Below are 20,270 nucleotides of genomic sequence, written 5' to 3'. Positions count from 1 at the left end.
ATGTGGGGATTTTGAGCCAATGATTGATGTTTTGCTTTTACATACTGTATCTTGTTTAGTTCTGTCTATAAAACCTTGATGTGATCAATGATGGTGGCTCTTCATCTCTCATGCTATATGCGGAGTGTTGGGTCCTGCTGCGCAGCCGAGCACAATAAATTGTGAAACCTTTTTTACTCTTGCCCGTGTCTACCAGTGTGATACTTTATACTTTATGTCTCTCAAACCTCAAAACTTCCACGACAAGGTTTTATGTAAACTCCTACAACATACAAGGGTCCAAGTAGAAACCTTTTTAGAATGCTAGAACCCATTAACCTTCAAAATGGGCATCAAACACACAACCCCAAAGTTTTCAGCTCTCTTTTGTTGTTGTTTGTTTTTTCCGCTCTCCTCCTTTAATGAACACGTATTTTGCCTTCTGTGCAGGTTCCTGCTCCAGCTCTCACAAATTCCTGAGTTTTCAGGAAGGGTCTTCTGTATCCTGTTTCAGTCCACGTTTTCCGAGTGCATTTCCTCCATCCAGCGCAAACTGGAAATTCTGCAGAAAGGGTGTAAGGTCAGAACACTGAATACACTCAGTCATATCTCAGTCTCTGCCGCTGAGCTGCAGTATTATAGCCTCTAAAAGACTTGGACATAAAAATTATTTGATCATTTTAGCACACATTTGTTCATTTTAAGTTTCGATCATGTTTCCTTTCTACTTCAGACTCTGCAAAGTGGTTCTGGTGTGTTGCGGGTTCTGGGACTGGTTCTGGCTTTTGGAAACTACATGAACGGAGGAAACCGAACCAGAGGACAAGCAGACGGGTTTGCGCTGGACATCCTGCCCAAGCTCAAGGACGTCAAAAGCAGCGTTAGAAGCATCTAACTCACTTATACACACACTTTCATTTTCCTTATTTATGCCCCCACACCACCCCCCATACATCTAGAGTGAAGTGTTGTTGTTTTTTTTTTTTTCTATTCCTCAGGACAACAGCAGAAGTCTTCTGTCTTACATTGTTGCTTACTACCTGCGACACTTTGATGAGGTATCAACATCATTTTGTGTTTAACTGAAGGAAAATCCTTGTGTGTTGTCAAGCGCTCTAAAATTGTCAGGAATTAAGTGTAAATAATTTAAATCTTTTATTTTTTTGTCTACGGTTCTTACGGCTTCACAGTAATGGTCAAATTGATCAGACTGAATAAATGTTAAATAAGAACAGACCCACACTTCATTATTTGGCAAATAGTTTATGCCTTTTTTTTAAAAAAAAAAAAAATAGATTTTATACTTTTTTTTTTTTTTTTTTTTTTTTTTTTTTAATAAATAGATTCACATTTATTATCCAGGCTCATAATGAGCTTTCTGCATCCAGATGGTGTGTGTGTGTGTGTGAGATGTTTGTAGTCAAGTATCACTGTGTGTGTTTATACTACTTTTACTATCTTTGTAACTGTTCATGTACTGTAAAGAAAGTGCTTCCCCGCATGTGTGTGTGTGTGCCGTCAGGACGCTGGCCGGGAGACTTGTGTGTATCCTCTGCCTGAGCCACATGACCTGTTCCAGGCGTCTCAGATGAAGTTTGAGGATTTTAATAAAGATCTTTTGAAGCTGCGAAAGGACCTACGAGGTAACACGCTCTGCCTCTGGGCCACTAGATTAGCCTTAGCTCACCCTTCCACCTTTTCCTCTTTCATACAGCTTTTATTATGTCTTTTTCTCAGTCAACTTTTTTTTTCTTCTCAAGGTCTCTGTAATTTCGTTCTGCATTCTCGTCTCCTCCTAACACCTAATTTGCTCTTGCCTTCATCCGCCATTCTTTCGCTTCCACGTTCCCACCTCCAGCTACGAGCATGAATTGTTGGGAACCACCGTATATTCTTTATCCTCTACAAATCTCTTCCACAGCGCTGATCATCTCAGTGTTAATCAGTGCTCATATCGGATGTTTAGTCGGATTTAGAAAGCCAACGCCATCATGCCTCAAAGCACAGAATGGCCACAAAATGCTACACACACGCTTGCACTCCACACACCACACACTCTGTGGTCCCGCCTGTCTCAAATATAAAGTCGTGTCTGTGTCCTCTCTCTCAGCTTAACAGCTTTTGCGCGTTGCCAATCTCACAAAATCTTGTTGCATTTATGATTTTTGTATAGTAGAGTCTGATCTGACCCTGCAGCCATAATCCCGAAGAGTACTCCTGAGTACTGAGCACTTCAGCTCTCTAAATCACTTCCTCTGGGGCAAAACCCATCCTTATACTCATGCCTCAGATCAAACTGTGTTGACTAGTCGTGGCCTAATGGTTAGAGTGTTTGACTCCTAACCCTAAGGTTGTGGGTTCGTGTCTCGGACCGGCAATACCACGACGGAGGTGCCCTTGAGCAAGGCACCGAACCCCCCCAACTGCTCCCCGGGTGCCGCAGCATAAATGGCTGCCCACTGCTCCGGGTGTGTGTTCACTTCTGTGTGTGTGCACTTTGGATGGGTTAAATGCAGAGAATGAATTCTGAGTATGGGTCACCGTACTTAGCCGTATGTCACGTCACTTATATGCCTGAGTTTTGAGATGCTGTGCAGTATCTATGTGATCACCATAATGTCAGGTTACTTCCAACAGCTTCAATGCACCAAGACATTGATTCTAGAAGTTTGTGTAAATATAATGACACAATTAACACCACCCTATTCTTCCAAAACATGCTTTCTCTCCTAACCCAGGGTTAAGCACAGTGTGAAAACGGGTAATATTAGCGGTCTTTTGAATGTTACAAGAACGTTACTTAAAGCCAGGGCGTTGCAACACTTAAACAAAAACAGTTCGGTAGCCTCAGGCTGCAAAACACTGGACATGAAGTGTCACGCATTTCCCCCACACTATGAGTGGAAGTTAAATATCAATGAACGCTCGTTCAACCACATGATAACATACTTAAGACAAAATTAAAAAACAACAACATTGCTCTATGTTGTATCCAGGCTGGTTTTATTTGCCAAAAGGACGTGAATGTGACCGACATCAGTAGCAGTGTTGATGAATAGTCATGGCAGATGACCACCAAAAGCGTCTTAAGACTTTGGGAAAGCTTCGTAATGGCGTTCAATAAAACAAACATTGAGACATTCCTAAAAAATGAATTATTTCTTCAATTAGCTCTTAAGCGTCGAATCGCTGGTCAAATTGCTTCGACTTCCATACATAAACACGGGCATAAACGCAGCATCCATGCACATGTAGGTCTTTGAACATGGGTTTTAAGCATGAGCCTATTTCCCAAGGTCAGCCATTTATGGGGCTGGAAGTTGTTAACACATTTGAAATGGTTAACAGGCCCTGTCCTTTTCCTTTTCTCCTTCGACAATTTTTGTCGTTTCCCTCAAATTCCTTTTTTTTTTTTTTTTTTCTCCTCTCCCCCGCTTCATGCCCCCTCTATCAATCAGACAGGTCAGTCTAAGACAGGCTACAAAGCAAAGGTCTCGCTGGTCAAACGGCTCTCGGTCACGGCCAATCAGAGGCCATGCTATTTCGGGAGAGACTCAGTAATTGGAAGTGCAAATTTGGATGCCGTTTGTGGGCTGACGAATCGGACAATCATTCACACGACCAAAGGGGCAGGAAGGAGTTGGGTAAATACCTAGAGGCCACTGTTACTGGATTGAATTATGTCCATTTGCCTTATAGTTGGGTTGTTAATTTATTGCAGAAAAGCGCTACTAAAATAATTTTAAAAAGGTTCAGGATTTTATCTGGGCCTAATTTCTAAACTCTTGATCCGATCCCACTGAACATGTGACTCGTGTACAGCAGGCTTTAATAAGGACCATTGAGCTGGCCTGAGATCAATGAAAATGTGAAGGTTAGCTTTTAATAGAGGCTCTCTAAACTCACCACCTCCTTCTTTACGTTTGCATCTGATCCCTGATGGGCTTCTCTGTCCGTCTCAGCGGTTAACGGTTAGTAGTTAGTTAAGTTGTTAAGGATCTAACTGTTTTAGGTCCTGTACTACACCTCATTCCAACCTCAGCAGCGTGACCGAACTTCTGAAAGGGTTAAGGGGTAAAGTCTGAACTCAATATCCTGCTGGAATGTCCAGGGTGGAATAAGAGTTTACTCAGAGCTTCTCACTGTTTCATGAGATGTGAGCAGTAGCTAAAACAGGAAAGAAATGTTCTTCAGGGTATGTAGTGATTTAATGTCTAACCCTCAGGTCTTAATTCGATAATGATCATTTATTAGGCTTATTATTGGTAGTTCTTTTGATACCCAAGGGGGGGATTTGGTTTTGCAGCAGCCACAACACAATAGCAACAGGGCGGACTATAATTTAACAGTTTAGACATTAAAGTGGAAAATAACATTTAATTTACCACAGATAGAAAGAATGAATATGCATAATGTATATACAGAAATCTTGTAAACGTGGAGTTACCAAGTTTAGACTGAGCCTGAGATTTCTGTACAGAGGAACTGTGTAGAGGAAATGGCAGGATGTCAGGTTTAAAACTAAACGTTACACACAAGTGTTGAGGAATTGTGATAGTGTGTATAAAAATGTCCAGTGGTCATAAGTAAAGCCAGTTAGATATTATGCCCGATATAGACGGATATAAAAATTGCTAATAAGCAAATTAGTACAAATGTTCTTCAACAAATGCATAATCAGTCATGTGGTAATGTTTTAAGAGACATCTTCACCATCAGTGCTATATAAAGGTCAGTAAGCTTTCGATGGATGAAAAGTCTTTAAGATGGATGCGCTTGCTCTTTCCTCACACACACACACACACACACACACACACACACAGAGAAAGAGAGACTGCAAAGGGAATGAGTGTTTATAGTTGCCATAATGTGAGCAATAACAGAAACTAACATATCTCTTGGAAACGAGTCTGTTAAATGTGAATATAAACAGTTATTAAATAAAACCATTGGATTAACAGCATGACACCAAGTGTTTTATTCCATAAATTACAACACAATTTGGGTGAATCAGTAATCCTGACTTCCAAAGCAATATGAAATTAAAACGTCGAAGCTGACCAAGTATACACATGACCATAGCATTCTAACTCAATACTATGCTATATATTATCCCCAAGTTGAACTAGTAACATCTGCACATCTTACTCTTAACATGAACGTGCAATTTGTGTTTCTAAAATCTTTAATAGCCTGCAGTACCGTAGAGTTATTATGCAGTTGTGGGTTTTTTGTGATCCGTACACGGATCACAAAAAGGGTTACGGAAGGTTTTGTTAGAAATTTTTCTTTTTTTTTTGTTTGTTTGTTTTTCTTCAGTCTGTCCAAGATGGATTCAGATGAAACATGTGAAACCATTGTTTCACTGTTATTTGCTGCAGGTTTATTACTCATCATTCCAGTAAATGAGTGTGACTCATGGGCCTTTAGCATGACACTGATGATTTATCAGTCACAACTTTACAGTTCTGCCTGCTTAAATATAATAACAATAATAATAACAATAATAATAACCTTTATTTTCTATAGCGCCTTTAAAAGTACATCTCAAAACGCTTTACAAAAGCAAATAAAACAACAAAAACAGACTATAAAATAAGCACAATGTAAAATTACAATTAGTCAATTAAAAGCTACCCTAAAAACATTAGTTTTAAGTTGAGATTTAAAAATGCCAAAAGAGATTTTGCTTTCCTTATCTCAGTAAAGAATGGCAAAGTTTTGGGGCTAGTAAAGAGAAAGCCCTATCTCCCATTGATCGTAAACGAGTTGAGGGAACAGTTAAAAGACCAGTTTCAGTTTCATATAAAGTGGTATACCATCCAAATAACACACACAAACACAACCCACCAATACAGTGGAAAGCTCATTTTATTTCACTTGTGCAGTAACTTCTTTATCCTGCCTTTATCGGGTTGTGGGTATTCAAACGCTCTTAAATAGACAAAAAAGCTTTTCCTAAGGTGTAATAATAATAATAATAATAATAATAATAATAATAATAATAATAGCAAGGTGAAATAAATGAGAAAATAGTTTACAGTGTGATGGCATGTCAATGGCAGCACACACAAGTGCAGTACTGTCATATGTTCCCTGTACATACTAAAACTGTGAAATCAGTGAGTTTTCACCTTTCTGTACTAGAAAAGCTTCACTTTCACTAGAAACAGCAGACCAAAGCAGGTCATATTTCAGTCTGTTCCATATAGATAGGACTTTTCAGCACTTTTTTCACTTTATGAAATACACAACACTTTTTTTTTTTTTTTTTTTTTGGTAGTTTTTTGGTAGAATTCTGGATCGCTAATTAGTACTGTTGTAAACGATTTGTGTAAATCTGTCTCTAAAGGTTTAACCATCAATGGATGACCAAAGCTGATGGTTAGAGCGTTGCTTATTTGTAGAGGAAAAAAAATTGTATTCCTTAAAGTTAGAAGAAATATTGAAACTAGTGACTAAGCTAATCAAAGCATGTTTCTAGATAGATAGATAGATAGACAGATAGATTAGTTAACAGTTGGCTTGAAAGACGCTTTACATTAAACTGTATTTATTTATTTATTTGCTTTGTTCTTTTATCACCATGTACTTTAGCTCAGCTGCTCTAAAAATTCAGCAAAATTCCAAAATTCAGCACTCATTCAACACAATGGGATGTTTTCCCATGAGAGGCTATGACTGAGGAAATAGACAAAGGTTCACTCGTCCTCCTCTGATCGTAATTGGTGTAATTGTGCCATGTTTTGCTCGATGATCAAAGACGCTCCGGTGGGGAAGCTGAGACCCAATTTTCTTTCACCTCTGCGATCTTTCCGTTTAAAGCTTTCGGAAGGATTTTTGTCACCTAATCGTTGTGCAGCAGTTCATTGAATGTGCAGAAGGGTACATGACAAATCGACCGATTTTCATTTGTTCTTCCATAAATGGAACAAATGGAAAAAAATGATTAATATGGCTGTAAGAGTCGTATAGGTTTCACGTCAGCTGCGAAGTTTTCAAAGGAGAAATAATCCGTGTGTTTGCTGTCTCGAACTCAGCACTGTGAGGACTTTTCTCATGTTCTAAATAGCTTCTTTTTTTTATTGAGATGCATAAATATGATTAACGTAAGGCAAGATATTTAATATTACATGACCCCAGTATGACAGTTGTGTATCCATCTGTTTGGCAGTGGAGGGAAAAAACACTTCATCCGGGGAAGAAGAAAAATGAGCCATTGTGCTTGGAAAATAGTCTTTGTAATCCCTTCAGATACAGTTGTGTGAATCGGTCTTTCCCAATTTCCTAATATTTTTAATTGTTTCATTCAGTATCACATTTCTGGATCTTTCCATTATTAAATATCAGCCATAATCTTGAGCTGTTCTTCCTTACATCTTTCTTTTCTGTTTGTCATGTGTGAACACTCTTTTTCTTCTTTCTCTTCCTTACCCAGCATGCACTGCAGAAGTGGAGAAGGTCTGTAGTGTCTCCTCTGAAGAGCACCTGCAGCCCTTTAAGGATGAAATGGACCAGTTTCTGAGTCGAGGTGAGTCGCATTCACGCTGAAGCAGTGTGTTAGTCAAACATCACAGATTTCTTTATAACATTCATTTCACTGAGATTTAAGTTCATGTAAAGAAAGTTTACGACACAACAGTATGAAATGTCAATTTTAATTCTATAGCACAACTACACAACACCAGTTGACCAGTGTGCTTTACATCAATGCGAAAAACAATAAAATATCAATAATAGATTTTAAAAAAAGGCACAAATGAGGCAACAGAAAACTAAAATTGAGCTAATGCTATTTTGATCTGCTAGGGTTTTTCCTCTCCTCTTGCTTACATGTCAGTCCATGTAGTGAGACTGACTGTGTGTCTGACTGACTGACTGACTGTGTCTCTGACTGACTGTGTCTCTGACTGACTGTGTCTCTGACTGACTGTGTGTCTGACTGACTGTGTGTCTGACTGACTGTGTGTCTGACTGACTGTGTGTCTGACTGACTGTGTCTCTGACTGACTGTGTCTCTGACTGACTGACTGACTGTGTCTCTGACTGACTGTGTCTCTGACTGACTGTGTCTCTGACTGACTGTGTCTCTGACTGACTGTGTCTCTGACTGACTGTGTCTCTGACTGACTGTGTCTCTGACTGACTGTGTCTCTGACTGACTGTGTCTCTGACTGACTGTGTCTCTGACTGACTGTGTCTCTGACTGACTGTGTCTCTGACTGACTGTGTCTCTGACTGACTGTGTCTCTGACTGACTGACTGACTGTGTCTCTGACTGACTGACTGACTGTGTCTCTGACTGACTGACTGACTGTGTCTCTGACTGACTGACTGACTGTGTCTCTGACTGACTGACTGACTGTGTCTCTGACTGACTGACTGACTGTGTCTCTGACTGACTGACTGTGTCTCTGACTGACTGACTGACTGACTGTGTCTCTGACTGACTGACTGACTGACTGTGTCTCTGACTGACTGACTGACTGACTGTGTCTCTGACTGACTGACTGTGTCTCTGACTGACTGACTGTGTCTCTGACTGACTGACTGTGTCTCTGACTGACTGACTGTGTCTCTGACTGACTGACTGTGTCTCTGACTGACTGACTGACTGACTGTGTCTCTGACTGACTGACTGACTGATTGTGTCTCTGACTGACTGTGTCTCTGACTGACTGTGTCTCTGACTGACTGTGTCTCTGACTGACTGTGTCTCTGACTGACTGTGTCTCTGACTGACTGTGTCACTGACTGTCTCTGACTGACTGACTGACTGACTGTGTCTCTGACTGACTGACTGACTGACTGTGTCTCTGACTGACTGACTGACTGACTGTGTCTCTGACTGACTGACTGACTGACTGTGTCTCTGACTGACTGACTGACTGACTGTGTCTCTGACTGACTGACTGACTGTGTCTCTGACTGACTGACTGACTGTGTCTCTGACTGACTGACTGTGTCTCTGACTGACTGACTGAGTCTCTGACTGACTGACTGATTGTGTGTCTGACTGACTGACTTACTGTGTGTCTGACTGACTGACTGACTGTGTGTCTGACTGACTGACTGACTGTGTGTCTGACTGACTGACTGACTGTGTCTCTGACTGACTGTGTCTCTGACTGACTGTGTCTCTGACTGACTGACTGTGTCTCTGACTGACTGACTGTGTCTCTGACTGACTGTCTGACTGACTGACTGACTGTGTCTCTGACTGACTGTCTGACTGACTGACTGACTGTGTCTCTGACTGACTGACTGTGTCTGACTGTGACTGACTGTGTCTGACTGTGTCTGACTGTGTCTGACTGTGTGTCTGACTGTGTCTGTCTGACTGACTGACTGACTGACTGTGTCTGTCTGACTGACTGACTGTGTGTCTGACTGACTGTGTGTCTGTGTGTCTGACTGACTGTGTGTCTGACTGACTGACGGTCTGTGTGACTGACTGACGGTCTGTGTGACTGACTGACGGTCTGTGTGTCTGACTGACGGTCTGTGTGTCTGACTGACGGTCTGTGTGACTGTGTGTCTGACTGACTGACTGACGGTCTGTGTGTCTGACTGACTGACTGACGGTCTGACTGACTGACTGACTGACTGACGGTCTGTCTGACTGACTGACTGACTGACGGTCTGTGTGACTGTGTGTCTGACTGACTGACTGACTGACGGTCTGTGTGACTGTGTGTCTGTCTGACTGACTGACTGACGGTCTGTGTGACTGTGTGTCTGACTGACTGACGGTCTGTGTGACTGTGTGTCTGACTGTGTGTGAGCCAGAGAGAGATTCCACAGTGCATGCTTGTTTACACCAGCCAACATTTGCATTCCATGGAAAAGCAGCAAAAATTTTTGGAAGGATAATATTTTTGACATCTCATGTGTGGATCTGTATCAGAGAGCCACGTTCCTGGGGGCTGACTTCCATTTGACATTTCTCAAATATTTTACCTCACGAGGCTGAAAGAACCAACCTCTATCTGTTTCGCTCTCGCTCTCTCAAACCCTAATCCCCCCGCCCCCAGTGATCAAGGGGCATTAGTGTATAAATCAATTTGACTGAGGCATCCTGCTTGCGGCACTGGGTGAAATCGGGTGGTCTGGCTGTGATTAGGAAACAGTGGATGGTGTTCCACTTAGCCACGTCCTGCTAATGTGTCATGACCCCAGAGCTCCAGTGGGCATGAGATTTTGCTAACCTTACGTCAGATTAATCTGTCCCTCCGTGACCCAGGCTCTGAGAGTCGGGTCGAGGGGCATCAGACACCGCCAATTCAAGAAGACTCACACAGCCACCTCTTACACTCTGGGGACTGAAAAAGAGCTCTTCAATGTCTACAAAAGCAGTGTGTACGATCTCTACGTGAGCACACATCACATGCGGTGATTTACTTGTTAGACCCCAGTGCTGTTTAATGCACAGATGGTTTTGATTAATTCTGTGACGATATTTCTGACAGTTTCTAGCTGCAAGGTAAATCACGCTTCATTGTGAGTCTCCAGTGCCTGTGCTTTGTAACAGCCAGAGGTAAAGTTTAATCTCGCAGCTTTGCCTTAGGCTACATCACACCAGTTTGAACCACACACACCGAAAATATTCTCCAGCACTCAGTTCTGATGTAGCATCACCCTGTTGTTGCTCCTAATCTTGGTACAGTATGTGGCGTCCTGCGTGGATATTCAGTTTAATAGGTAATTTGTTTTGTTAATGCAGAACAGTTTATCATCACACAACGAACCAAACATTAGACAGGATTAGCTGGTACTAGCTCAGCTTTTATCACAGGTTTAAATTCTGAGCGCAAACTAAATGTCTTCAACTGTAAGGTTCTCTAGGCCACTCCTTTATTTACCCTCGTCATTTTTCTTTATCGTAAAAATCAGATGTTTCCACTCAATTTTGCGTTTGTTTAATGTGGAACATGCCTTCCCCCGACAGTGAATATTCTCTTTAGTGTCTGATAGTTTCTTTGCTACATCATATAACCTATCATTCATCACAGAAAGGTCTTCTCTCCATGAGCACTACAAGCTTGACAGATTCTTGTGACCCATCACATTTAAAAATATTCAAACCCAAATCTGTCTTTGTCCAACTGCTTATAGACACCTTTTTCTCCTCTCTCTTTCTCTCTCTCTCTCTCGCGCGCGCGCACACACTCACACTTGTCCTCAGACAGTGTTGGAGACGGCGGGAGCTCAGTGTTCACGGTCTGTACTCCTCTAACTACTACCGGCTCCAATTTGTCAAAGATCGCCCAGGTCACTGACCCTCACAGACCCCTGTGCTTCAGAGGAACTATTTTACCACACACTCTCTCACACACACATTCAAAAGCTTCATCATCCTGGGCTGCGTGGCCTTTCCCCACCCTGGAGCACTAAGACACGCTGGCGGCGACAATTCACCCTTTTGTTTTTCCTGTATTGTCTTTCACATCTACTTCAAAGAGCCAGCACTCAATTTTTTACTTTGCGCAGACCATCTTTATCCTTTCTGAAGAGTTACAGACTTATTTAGCATGGAACGTCGATAAACCTCTTATATGCATCCAAACATCTTTCCCCACTCGCTTTCCCCTTTTTGGTTTTCAATCCATCTTACTTTGACTGATGGAAGGAAGTCACTGCCAAAGCAAATAAAGACATCACGAGTGAGTTTGATGCTTCGCAGAGATGCAGCATTACACACTCAATCATTTCTTTTATTTCGATATTCAAAGCTCAGTGAACTCTAGCATGTGTGTACACACGCACACGCCAAACATCCCACTTTCAGCCGTGACTTTTCCAGGGATGTTCGCGGCGACTGGAGCCCAAAAATCCCACCACCAGGCGCCTCTGACATTCATTTCAGAAAAGCCGGCGTTATTTATAATCACTGGGTAAAATACAGACCCGGCACTGTCATCAATTGTTATTGCTCGAGACGGGTCACGGCACAGAAGTGAAAGCAGACATAGAGCAGCGCCTCTGTTATGTCTGTGCTCGCTTTGTATTTTTTTCTAAAAAAAAAAAAAAAAATTCATTTTTGCATGCATTCTTGTGTGTGGAGGAATTTTTTAAAGTTCAAAAAAAAAAAAAAACCTGCACCCAGAAGGAGGTCTTGCTTTTATATTTGATAACTAATAATTTTCCATATTACAGCCTGATGGATGAGTTATCGTGAATAAGTTTGTCATTAATCGATCATTTTATACAGTTACTCCATCCTCCACCATCCACACCTGATTTTTCATCTGAAATTCTATCTTCAAATAGTGTTTGTGCGTGTTCACCAAAAGCCTTTGAATTTCTATGAGACGGTTCAGCCTGCAGTAATAAGAGATGACCGGCGTATCCAGACAAACTTCCTGAAGGCAATGGGAAACAGCCAAGAATTCCATTAAGTCGCTCATTTGGCCACCCGATGCTAAACAATTAGCGTTGGCATGTTGTCTGCTTAGTTGCTTTTCTGAGGAACCATCTCCAACACAATTGGTCCCTCATGCGCAGAGATGAATCAAAGGTTCACTGTCTGAAGCTGTAGATCTTTGCATTTGATGTGTCTGTGAAGTCCATCTCACTTCAGTCACACTCAATGATTTGATATTTTCCAAGAGAGCAAGCTGTAGATCAGAGTGAATTTCATTTTGCCTTCTCTTTCTTCTCTTCCTTCAGTGCGCGCGCACGCGTGTGTTTTATGATCCGCTAGCCATTACGAAATGCACGGGAAAAACAGAAGCGTATTTCATTGCGTTTTGATGTTTGGAGGGATTTTAAATTAGAAAAAGCCAGACGGTCAAAGAGGCATGGTGTGAAGTTTCTGCATGTCGCAACAGACAGGTCTGTGGTTGCTGTTTCTAATATGGAGCTTAATGCCTTGTTAGACATTTGAAGGCACCACTGTCTTTGTCTGTCATGAATAAACATCATGAGGTTTCGCTTTGTTATTCAGACTGAACTGTGTGCAGATTTTCAGCAACATGTTCTGTTTGCTGAAGTTGTGTTTTTGTCATGACATTTAAAAATATATATATATTTTTTTTAAAAAGGGACTGTCTGACTTCAGAAAGTCATCTGTGTGGCTGAAGAGAATTCACTTTAGTCTTATTACCGCTTAAGACTTTTTTATATTCTGCCTCCAATCAAGCGCAGTGATGATTAAGAGCGTAGATCAAAGGCTTAAAAAAAGATCCTGATGGAGAAGAGGTTTATGGTTCAGAAACTCGACTACGACGCGGTAAAGGCCAAAGCACTGGAGACTGATATTGATGATAACAGAAAAACAGGAAGTGAAAACTGAGGAATTTCCTGACAGCTTGATTTGCGCATTGATTTGGAAGGAACCTTTTGCTATAGGCCCAGTGCAGCGCTGAGAGTCTGGTGAAAGCTTTAGATTTTCACGATAAGCAGATAAGCTAAACTTTTTTTTTTCTCCCCAGTCCACTATGGGACATTGAGTTGTTCCTTTATAACAACAGAATGAATAAATGATGCAAGTGAAGTTAAAAAAAAAAAAATCAAAATATAACAGTAAAAAGAGCAATAACACAAGTACAGAGTATTATTATTGTGCTTGTTGGTCATATTGTTCTGAAATTGGAAAAATTAAATAATTCATTTTAAAACATGAATATTTAAATATTGATCTTAAAACATGATGTGTAGTCATTACATTCAAACAGGGGTTTCTACATTCACCTCATCTTTCTGCAGCACTTAGTACACTGATTCCTTTGTGAATCAGTGCTCATGTTTCAAGCCAGATGCCTGTGGAAAAGGAACACGCGCTGCAGTAAACCGTTAATAAGTGAAGGCCGTCTGCACACGCTGAGGCGTGAGGCCCAGCCAAGCTCTCAGGTCCCTGCTTCAAACCAAGCAGCTTCAACTGCTTCAGCTGCTTTAGAAGACAACACACACACACACACACACACACACACACACAGAGGCTCAAATATACACTCACTATAATGGTAATGAATTTTTTTTTTTTTCTTTCACTTTCTTCATCAGTTCCATGTTTGTGATAACTGCATTGTTTAATGCTATGGTGCATATTTTTTTAATTGTCTGTATTTTGTTTTTACTCTTTTTTTTTTTTCCCCAGCTAAACAAGAACTGGAGGCGCAGGAAACGCAGCAAAAAGAAACTCACAAAATGTAAGGAGTTTTTCAACCTGTGTTCATGTGTGCTGAGTCAACCTCACTTCAGCGATGACTGAGTGACTTCTGACGCCATGTTTCTGCTCGGCCGTGCCAAGCAAGGCTGTTTTTAGTGCTTTAATTGCATAACGTCTCCTGATATTACATTCCTTAATAACAGCCTCACACACGGCTCAGTTACGGCCCCAGAAGTTCGTTTCTAGGCCTTTTGAAATCGCTCCTTCTCAGTGGTAATGTTGCAGTTTTGTCTGTAGCCATGACCGAACATCTTAAACAGTAAACAGCACCGTGTTAGCCGCTGGTCACCTGTTATACATTCTAAGAGAGATGCCATGGACCAGTAACGTCTGTCCATATTGGGACAGACGTTAAAGCCTACTAGTTTTCTTTACACCATTAAAGGCTCAGTGCAGCAGCTGAGATGGTTTCATGGTCTACATGAATTTTAGTTGGTCGAGTGCACATTTGCTTTCAGTCTAGATGAGATTTTCAGATTGAAACATCACCGAACAGCCAAATAGACTTTCACAATAAACCAATTGCAAAAGTCACCAATAGCTGACCACTGTGTTAATCTGTCGTTGCTCAAACTGACCTTAAAGAGAGACAGATTGCCTTTCCAACCTGAGAGCAGGGCTAGCGACAGACACCTGAACATCACACTCCTACAGACTCGTGTCGTTCCAAGTGCCTTTTTGCTGTTATTATCAGCTCCATTCTTCTGGGAAGGCTATCTACTAGATGTTGGAGTGTGGCTCTGGGAGTTTGTGCTCGTTCAGCCATGATCATCATTAGTGATGGCAGGCAGAAGGTCTGGGGTGCAGTCGATGTTCCAGTTCATCCTACATACTGTGTTTGGTGGGGTTGCGCTTGAGTCAGGGCTCTGTAAAGGATGTTAGGTTTCTTCCACACCAACCTTTACACACATGGAGCGCCACATTTTGAGCCCAGAGCTTCGTCTCGCAGGAAAAGGTTTGAGCCTCTTAATTCCATTCATTCATTCATCTTCTACTGCTTATCTGAACTACCTCGGGTCACGGGGAGCCTGTGCCTATCTCAGGCGTCATCGGGCATCAAGGCAGGATACACCCTGGACAGAGTGCCAACCCATCGCAGGGCACACACACACACACTCTCATTCACTCACACAATCACACACTACGGACAATTTTCCAGAGATGCCAATCAACCTACCATGCATGTCTTTGGACCGGGGGAGGAAACCGGAGTACCCGGAGGAAACCCCCGAGGCACGGGGAGAACATGCAAACTCCACACACACACAAGGCGGAGGCGGGAATCGAACACCCAACCCTGGAGGTGTGAGGTGAACGTGCTAATCACTAAGCCACCATGCCCCCCTCTTAATTCCAGTGAAGACAAAATGTAGTGCAACCGCATAAAAACTCATTTGGTACAGTTGTGTGCATCCAGCATTGTTTCAACAGTTTGGGGAAGAACCACATAAGTAATAGTCAGGTGTCCACATGCTTTTGGTCATTTAGTGAATAAAAATTACACTGATTTATTTGCTGATTTTTCTTGCATGCTTTTTGAATGAACTAAAATTCTGTAGTCTTCATGGTTTTAAACTGAACACAGAACACATTTGGTGTAAAACGATTACAGTTTCTGTGTTGACTCATTTGAGATATTAAAAATGTACACTTATGTGCATCACTAACATTAAGCAGCATTAAGTCTTGGGCGCATGAATTTTTTATGCATGCTTTTACCTGCTTTTTATCAGCTTTTATATGGATTAGTAAAAGGGCTACAGATGACAGCAGGTTTTGGTGTTTTGTTTGCTCAATTACAGTTTTAAGTGCAAGATTGCGAGTAATGGTACAGTTTTAATTCGGTTACTCATAAAGTTTATTCCTCATGTTTTAAGAATTTTCCTTGCTGTCAGCATTTCTGGTTTCTTTATTAGGGATCTGAGTTGACATCCAGCTTTCTAGTGCTTTGACACTAAGGAATAGTTTCATGCCACCTCCAAATGTGTGTGCCTTCGTCCATCTGTCTGTCTTCCTGCGCCCGTCTGTGTGCCTCTGTCTGTGCACGTGCGTCCGTCTGTATGTCTGTCTCTCTCTCGCTCTCTCTTGTGCTCTCTCTGTGTGTGTGTGTGTGTGTGTGTGTGTGTTTGCATGTCTGTCTGTGTTCTATACTCGGAACTAATGTTATGTGGTCAATAGTTTTGTTTTAGCAACTCCAGAAGTTTTATTTATTATTCTTGCTTTTCAAAGCACACAAGTTCTTATGACATCCACTGTTGGCCGAAATTCCAGTAAACTGAATTAACTCATTGTTGTTGACATGCAACACACATTAATAGTGCCTGAATTGCTATATTTAAAAAAAAAAAAAAAAAGAGGTTGCCCACATAGTGTGGTTGTTCAGGTTGTAAATTTGGCTTTCTGGTATGAAGTTTAAGCTTGGATCCACAGACAGAATAAACATGTCTATAGACAGAGTCTAAGCAGAAAAAACATTGAGTCAATGTAAAGCTACACATACACACGTATTTTATGGGCCATTAGAATAAACCCAGTAAAACGTCAGGTAGGTCCGGCGCGCACACGAGATGAGGTAACGTCGTCCAGCACTTCTGTTTATCCCAAATTGACCTGACGTGTCTTCAGCCAAGAGTCTAGTGTCGCAGACGGCAAAGCTGCACGGACTTCGTCCTCCACGCTGACAGCCGTTCATATTTTCCTTAAGGCAAATTAGTTTAAATTCAGTGCAAGCTTTGCCATTATATTCCAGTTAGGTAAAGAAAAGCTGTAACATGGGCGGCCCACGGAGATGGAGCTGGAACTTGATTTGGTGGAAAGAGCAGTAAGGAGTAAGGCTGTAATGTTTAGGGCAACACATGATCTATGAAATTTGACATGTAGTCAAAACATTAGAGAGGCAGTAATTGAGTTACAGACAAACGCCGCTCCCATGGTGCTGAAGCGTGGCTCGGGTTTCATTGGAGTTTATTCAGAATTTGATACTTGAACACTGGGCTGTATAGTAAGCAGCAGGGTCTATTTTCAGGGTGGCAGTAAAGGGAAAGGCTCATAAAAGTCCCATAATTAAATTTATTTATAAGAAATAATGTGTCAGGCCAAACTGCTACCTACATGACTATATTTGCTCTGCAACTTCTAAAATGCACATCATTCATTTGGATATGGTATAGAGAAAATATTATTTTTTTTAGATAGATTATATTTACTTAGAAAACTGAAAATGTCTAATAAAATGCTGTGATTTATTAATTCATAAACATTGGATTGTGCAAAGCTTTATTTTGTGCATTAACCAAGTTTTTCATTTGGTATTTTGCTAATTACTTAACACAAAAAAGAAAAAAAAACACTGTCCAAATGCCCGGTATGAGTTAACTGAATCATAGCAAGAGCTAGAAATGGTCAAATTGGCAAATGTTGTGGATTATTTTTAATTCAGTTTTAACCACATTTCATAAAGGTCAGTAATTGTGCAGTTCTGATTTGCAGATATTACAGTATAATATTGTCACTGTTATACATACACCTTTCTCTTTTCCCCAGGTTCCTGGAGTTGACCGTGTCATTCTCCGTGAAGCCCAAGAGTGGCGAGAAAGAGGTTTCGGCCCACACGTTCTTCTCCGTGTGGCACGAGTTCTCCACTGACTTCAAAGACCTGTGGAAGAAAGAGAACAAGCTAATCTTGCAGGAAAGGTGAGTGACTCTCCTAGTGGAACAAAATGGTAGCGTGTATATATTTCTTTGTCTTTTGCCCTGGACCATGCTTTGTTTAGTCCAGGATCTGGAGCTGTCTTGTGTTCTAATCTCTCAGGAATGGGACCCGACAGGACACTAAGTCCTTGTTTTTGCTCGATGGTAAAGACGAAGCCTGTTGCATTTTTAAAGCGTTCCTGCTGCTTCATCAGGCGTCAGACTGATTTTATAAAGTGTTTTACACAATAGTCTCCTTCACAACATGGCTCTCTAAACATTTGTGTTTCAGTGTAAAGTAGCAGGGAGGAGGAAATGGCCATGGTGGAGGTGTTTAGGGGAGTCGAGTGCAGTGTATTGGCACAGCTGTGACGGAGTGTGCCGTCATTTCACACTGTCCTCCATGCTAGTCAGCCTTTGTCTGCTATAAAATTGACCTTTTTGAGGTTGAGGGTCTTCTCTCTCTCACTCTCTCTCACTCACTCACTCACCCACCCAAGCCATGACTGCTGAAGGGCTTAAGATCAGAAAACAGTGCAGGGTCAAATTTGTTACAGCTCACACTTGTTCCGGCCCGAGTGATGGACGCGGGCTTTGTAGTGATTGTAGTGACAGCCGAAAGTGGACTCCGCAGCATTCCACACATTAGTGACTCCGACACGGAAATGAATCTTCTTCACCACAAGCCCACGCTGTGTATTTGCGCGATTATTTTGTGCGAGCTTGCGTGAAAACCCGATTAATCAGAATCCTATCTATCATATAATTGGCCTGAGTTCATTCACGTATATAGATTTTACACTAGAGATTTTAAAAGCTTGTTTTTGTTACACACACATTTGGTTTTCTTTAATGCAATTATTTTACAACAATGATATAATAAATGCATAATATACCCTAAATCGAAGGCAAAGTAGACAAGCCATTGAATTAGGAGAAAAGTAAAGTAATGGCATCCTGTAAAAGGTGGAAGAAACAGTCTGTGCTTATGGTATCTGATGTGCCATAAAGATAAAGCTGCGTTATGAAGATTTAGTGCATGCTGTGAATTAAAATATTCTCTTTGTGCTCGTTGTGAGCTTTGTGTTTTACATTTACCACCAAGCTGTCTGTTGTTCCTTTCCGATGCTCGGTGTCTCTTATAATTTGCTTGTGAATGTGAAGATAATCAGATTTTTTTTATTTTTTGTTGTTAATCTAGCAGGAATTTTCATTTTAGTTTCCCTTTTGAAATGATTTGATGCTACTTTATAAAGATTGTTAGTTCATTAGCATTAATTTGTCGTGGCTCGAAGTGCCACTAGAACCTCTACTAGAACTAAATTTATATTCAGCTTCATGATAGAAAAAATGTCTGAAAAACCTGACCCAGACTGATGAGATGATTTAAACATGCAGGCTGCTGAAGCAGAGGGTATGAGCTTCATTTAAATGTCATATCTGGTATGTCCAGGGGAAAAGAAAAAAAAATGCAAACGTGAAACCATAAACATGTCTTGGTTGATTAATGACATTTAGGCAGAAAAAGAAGTGTGTGTGTGTATAAATATATATACATTTTTTTCTTCTCTCCACCAAACTATTTTATTTATTTATTTTTTTTTTATTTAAAGTTGCCTTTGTCATTCGTGTTACTTTTACAGTGTTTGGCCCCATGTTAGCGTCAGAACTGATCCGTTTCTCCTGCAGCATCTGACCAACCCGCAAACCCAAAACCTCTCAGGTTTATTTTTCCTTGTCTGGATTGTTACTGTAGTCGTTATAAAGAGATCGACTCCACACAGACCTGACCTGCCAAATTCTGTCTAGTCTGCTCCGCTTGTCTCAAACCGTGTCCCATATGTTTAATATTACATTATATCTCCTGTCTTTCCAGTATTCGTCGAAAAGGAGGGAGCCTGTGAAATGAACCGGGAATTATTTTTCTAACCCCCGATAATGAAAAGAAGACTTGATTTGATGGTTAGCTTCAAGTGGTTTCGATGAGGTTTTGTGATAACGACGAGAGTTCAACAGGTACAAATTAGGCAGGTCTGGTCTGTTCAAAAGAGACGAGCACAGAGGCTTCTCCATTATTCATAAGGAACCACCATGAACCAGTGACCGTATCTGTCCTGAAACATACAGTTCAGATCAGGTTTCTTTAACCCCATTGCTCTCGGAAGCCCCCTCTTATTCTTCTACTCTTTACTCATTCAATATAATCGTTCAAGCTTTTAGACTTCGGGGCTCTGACATACTCCGCGGAAGTGGCTTCTTAAAATAATACTGCCAGGTCCTTGATTTATTTTTTTTTTTTTCCCTTCTTCCCCCCCCATTCACTTATCTCAACGAGCCGGTGCTGTATTAATGTTAAGATTTCGGATTCCTGATAATTTCTTTGCTCTTTATATCCGACTCTCTGCTGTTGCGCCTCTGGCTAGCTTTAAAA

The 20,270-nt window shown here is 41.2% G+C and overlaps 1 protein-coding gene across 1 annotated transcript in view; it reads left to right on the top strand.

Moving 5' to 3' along the window:
* Positions 1-20,270, top strand: part of fmn2b (formin 2b) — a 75,558-nt gene that overhangs the window by 44,265 nt on the left and 11,023 nt on the right. The window contains exons 11-17 of the mRNA XM_060895036.1: positions 430-559; positions 713-859; positions 978-1,037; positions 1,502-1,622; positions 7,418-7,510; positions 14,078-14,129; positions 17,693-17,842. Of these exons, the coding sequence (XP_060751019.1) occupies positions 430-559; positions 713-859; positions 978-1,037; positions 1,502-1,622; positions 7,418-7,510; positions 14,078-14,129; positions 17,693-17,842 (753 nt within the window). The remainder of the gene's footprint in view (positions 1-429; positions 560-712; positions 860-977; positions 1,038-1,501; positions 1,623-7,417; positions 7,511-14,077; positions 14,130-17,692; positions 17,843-20,270) is intronic.

Source organism: Tachysurus vachellii, chromosome 2 (assembly GCF_030014155.1).
Source record: "Tachysurus vachellii isolate PV-2020 chromosome 2, HZAU_Pvac_v1, whole genome shotgun sequence".
Classification (NCBI taxonomy): domain Eukaryota; kingdom Metazoa; phylum Chordata; class Actinopteri; order Siluriformes; family Bagridae; genus Tachysurus; species Tachysurus vachellii.
This window is presented reverse-complemented; position numbering and strand designations above follow the sequence as displayed.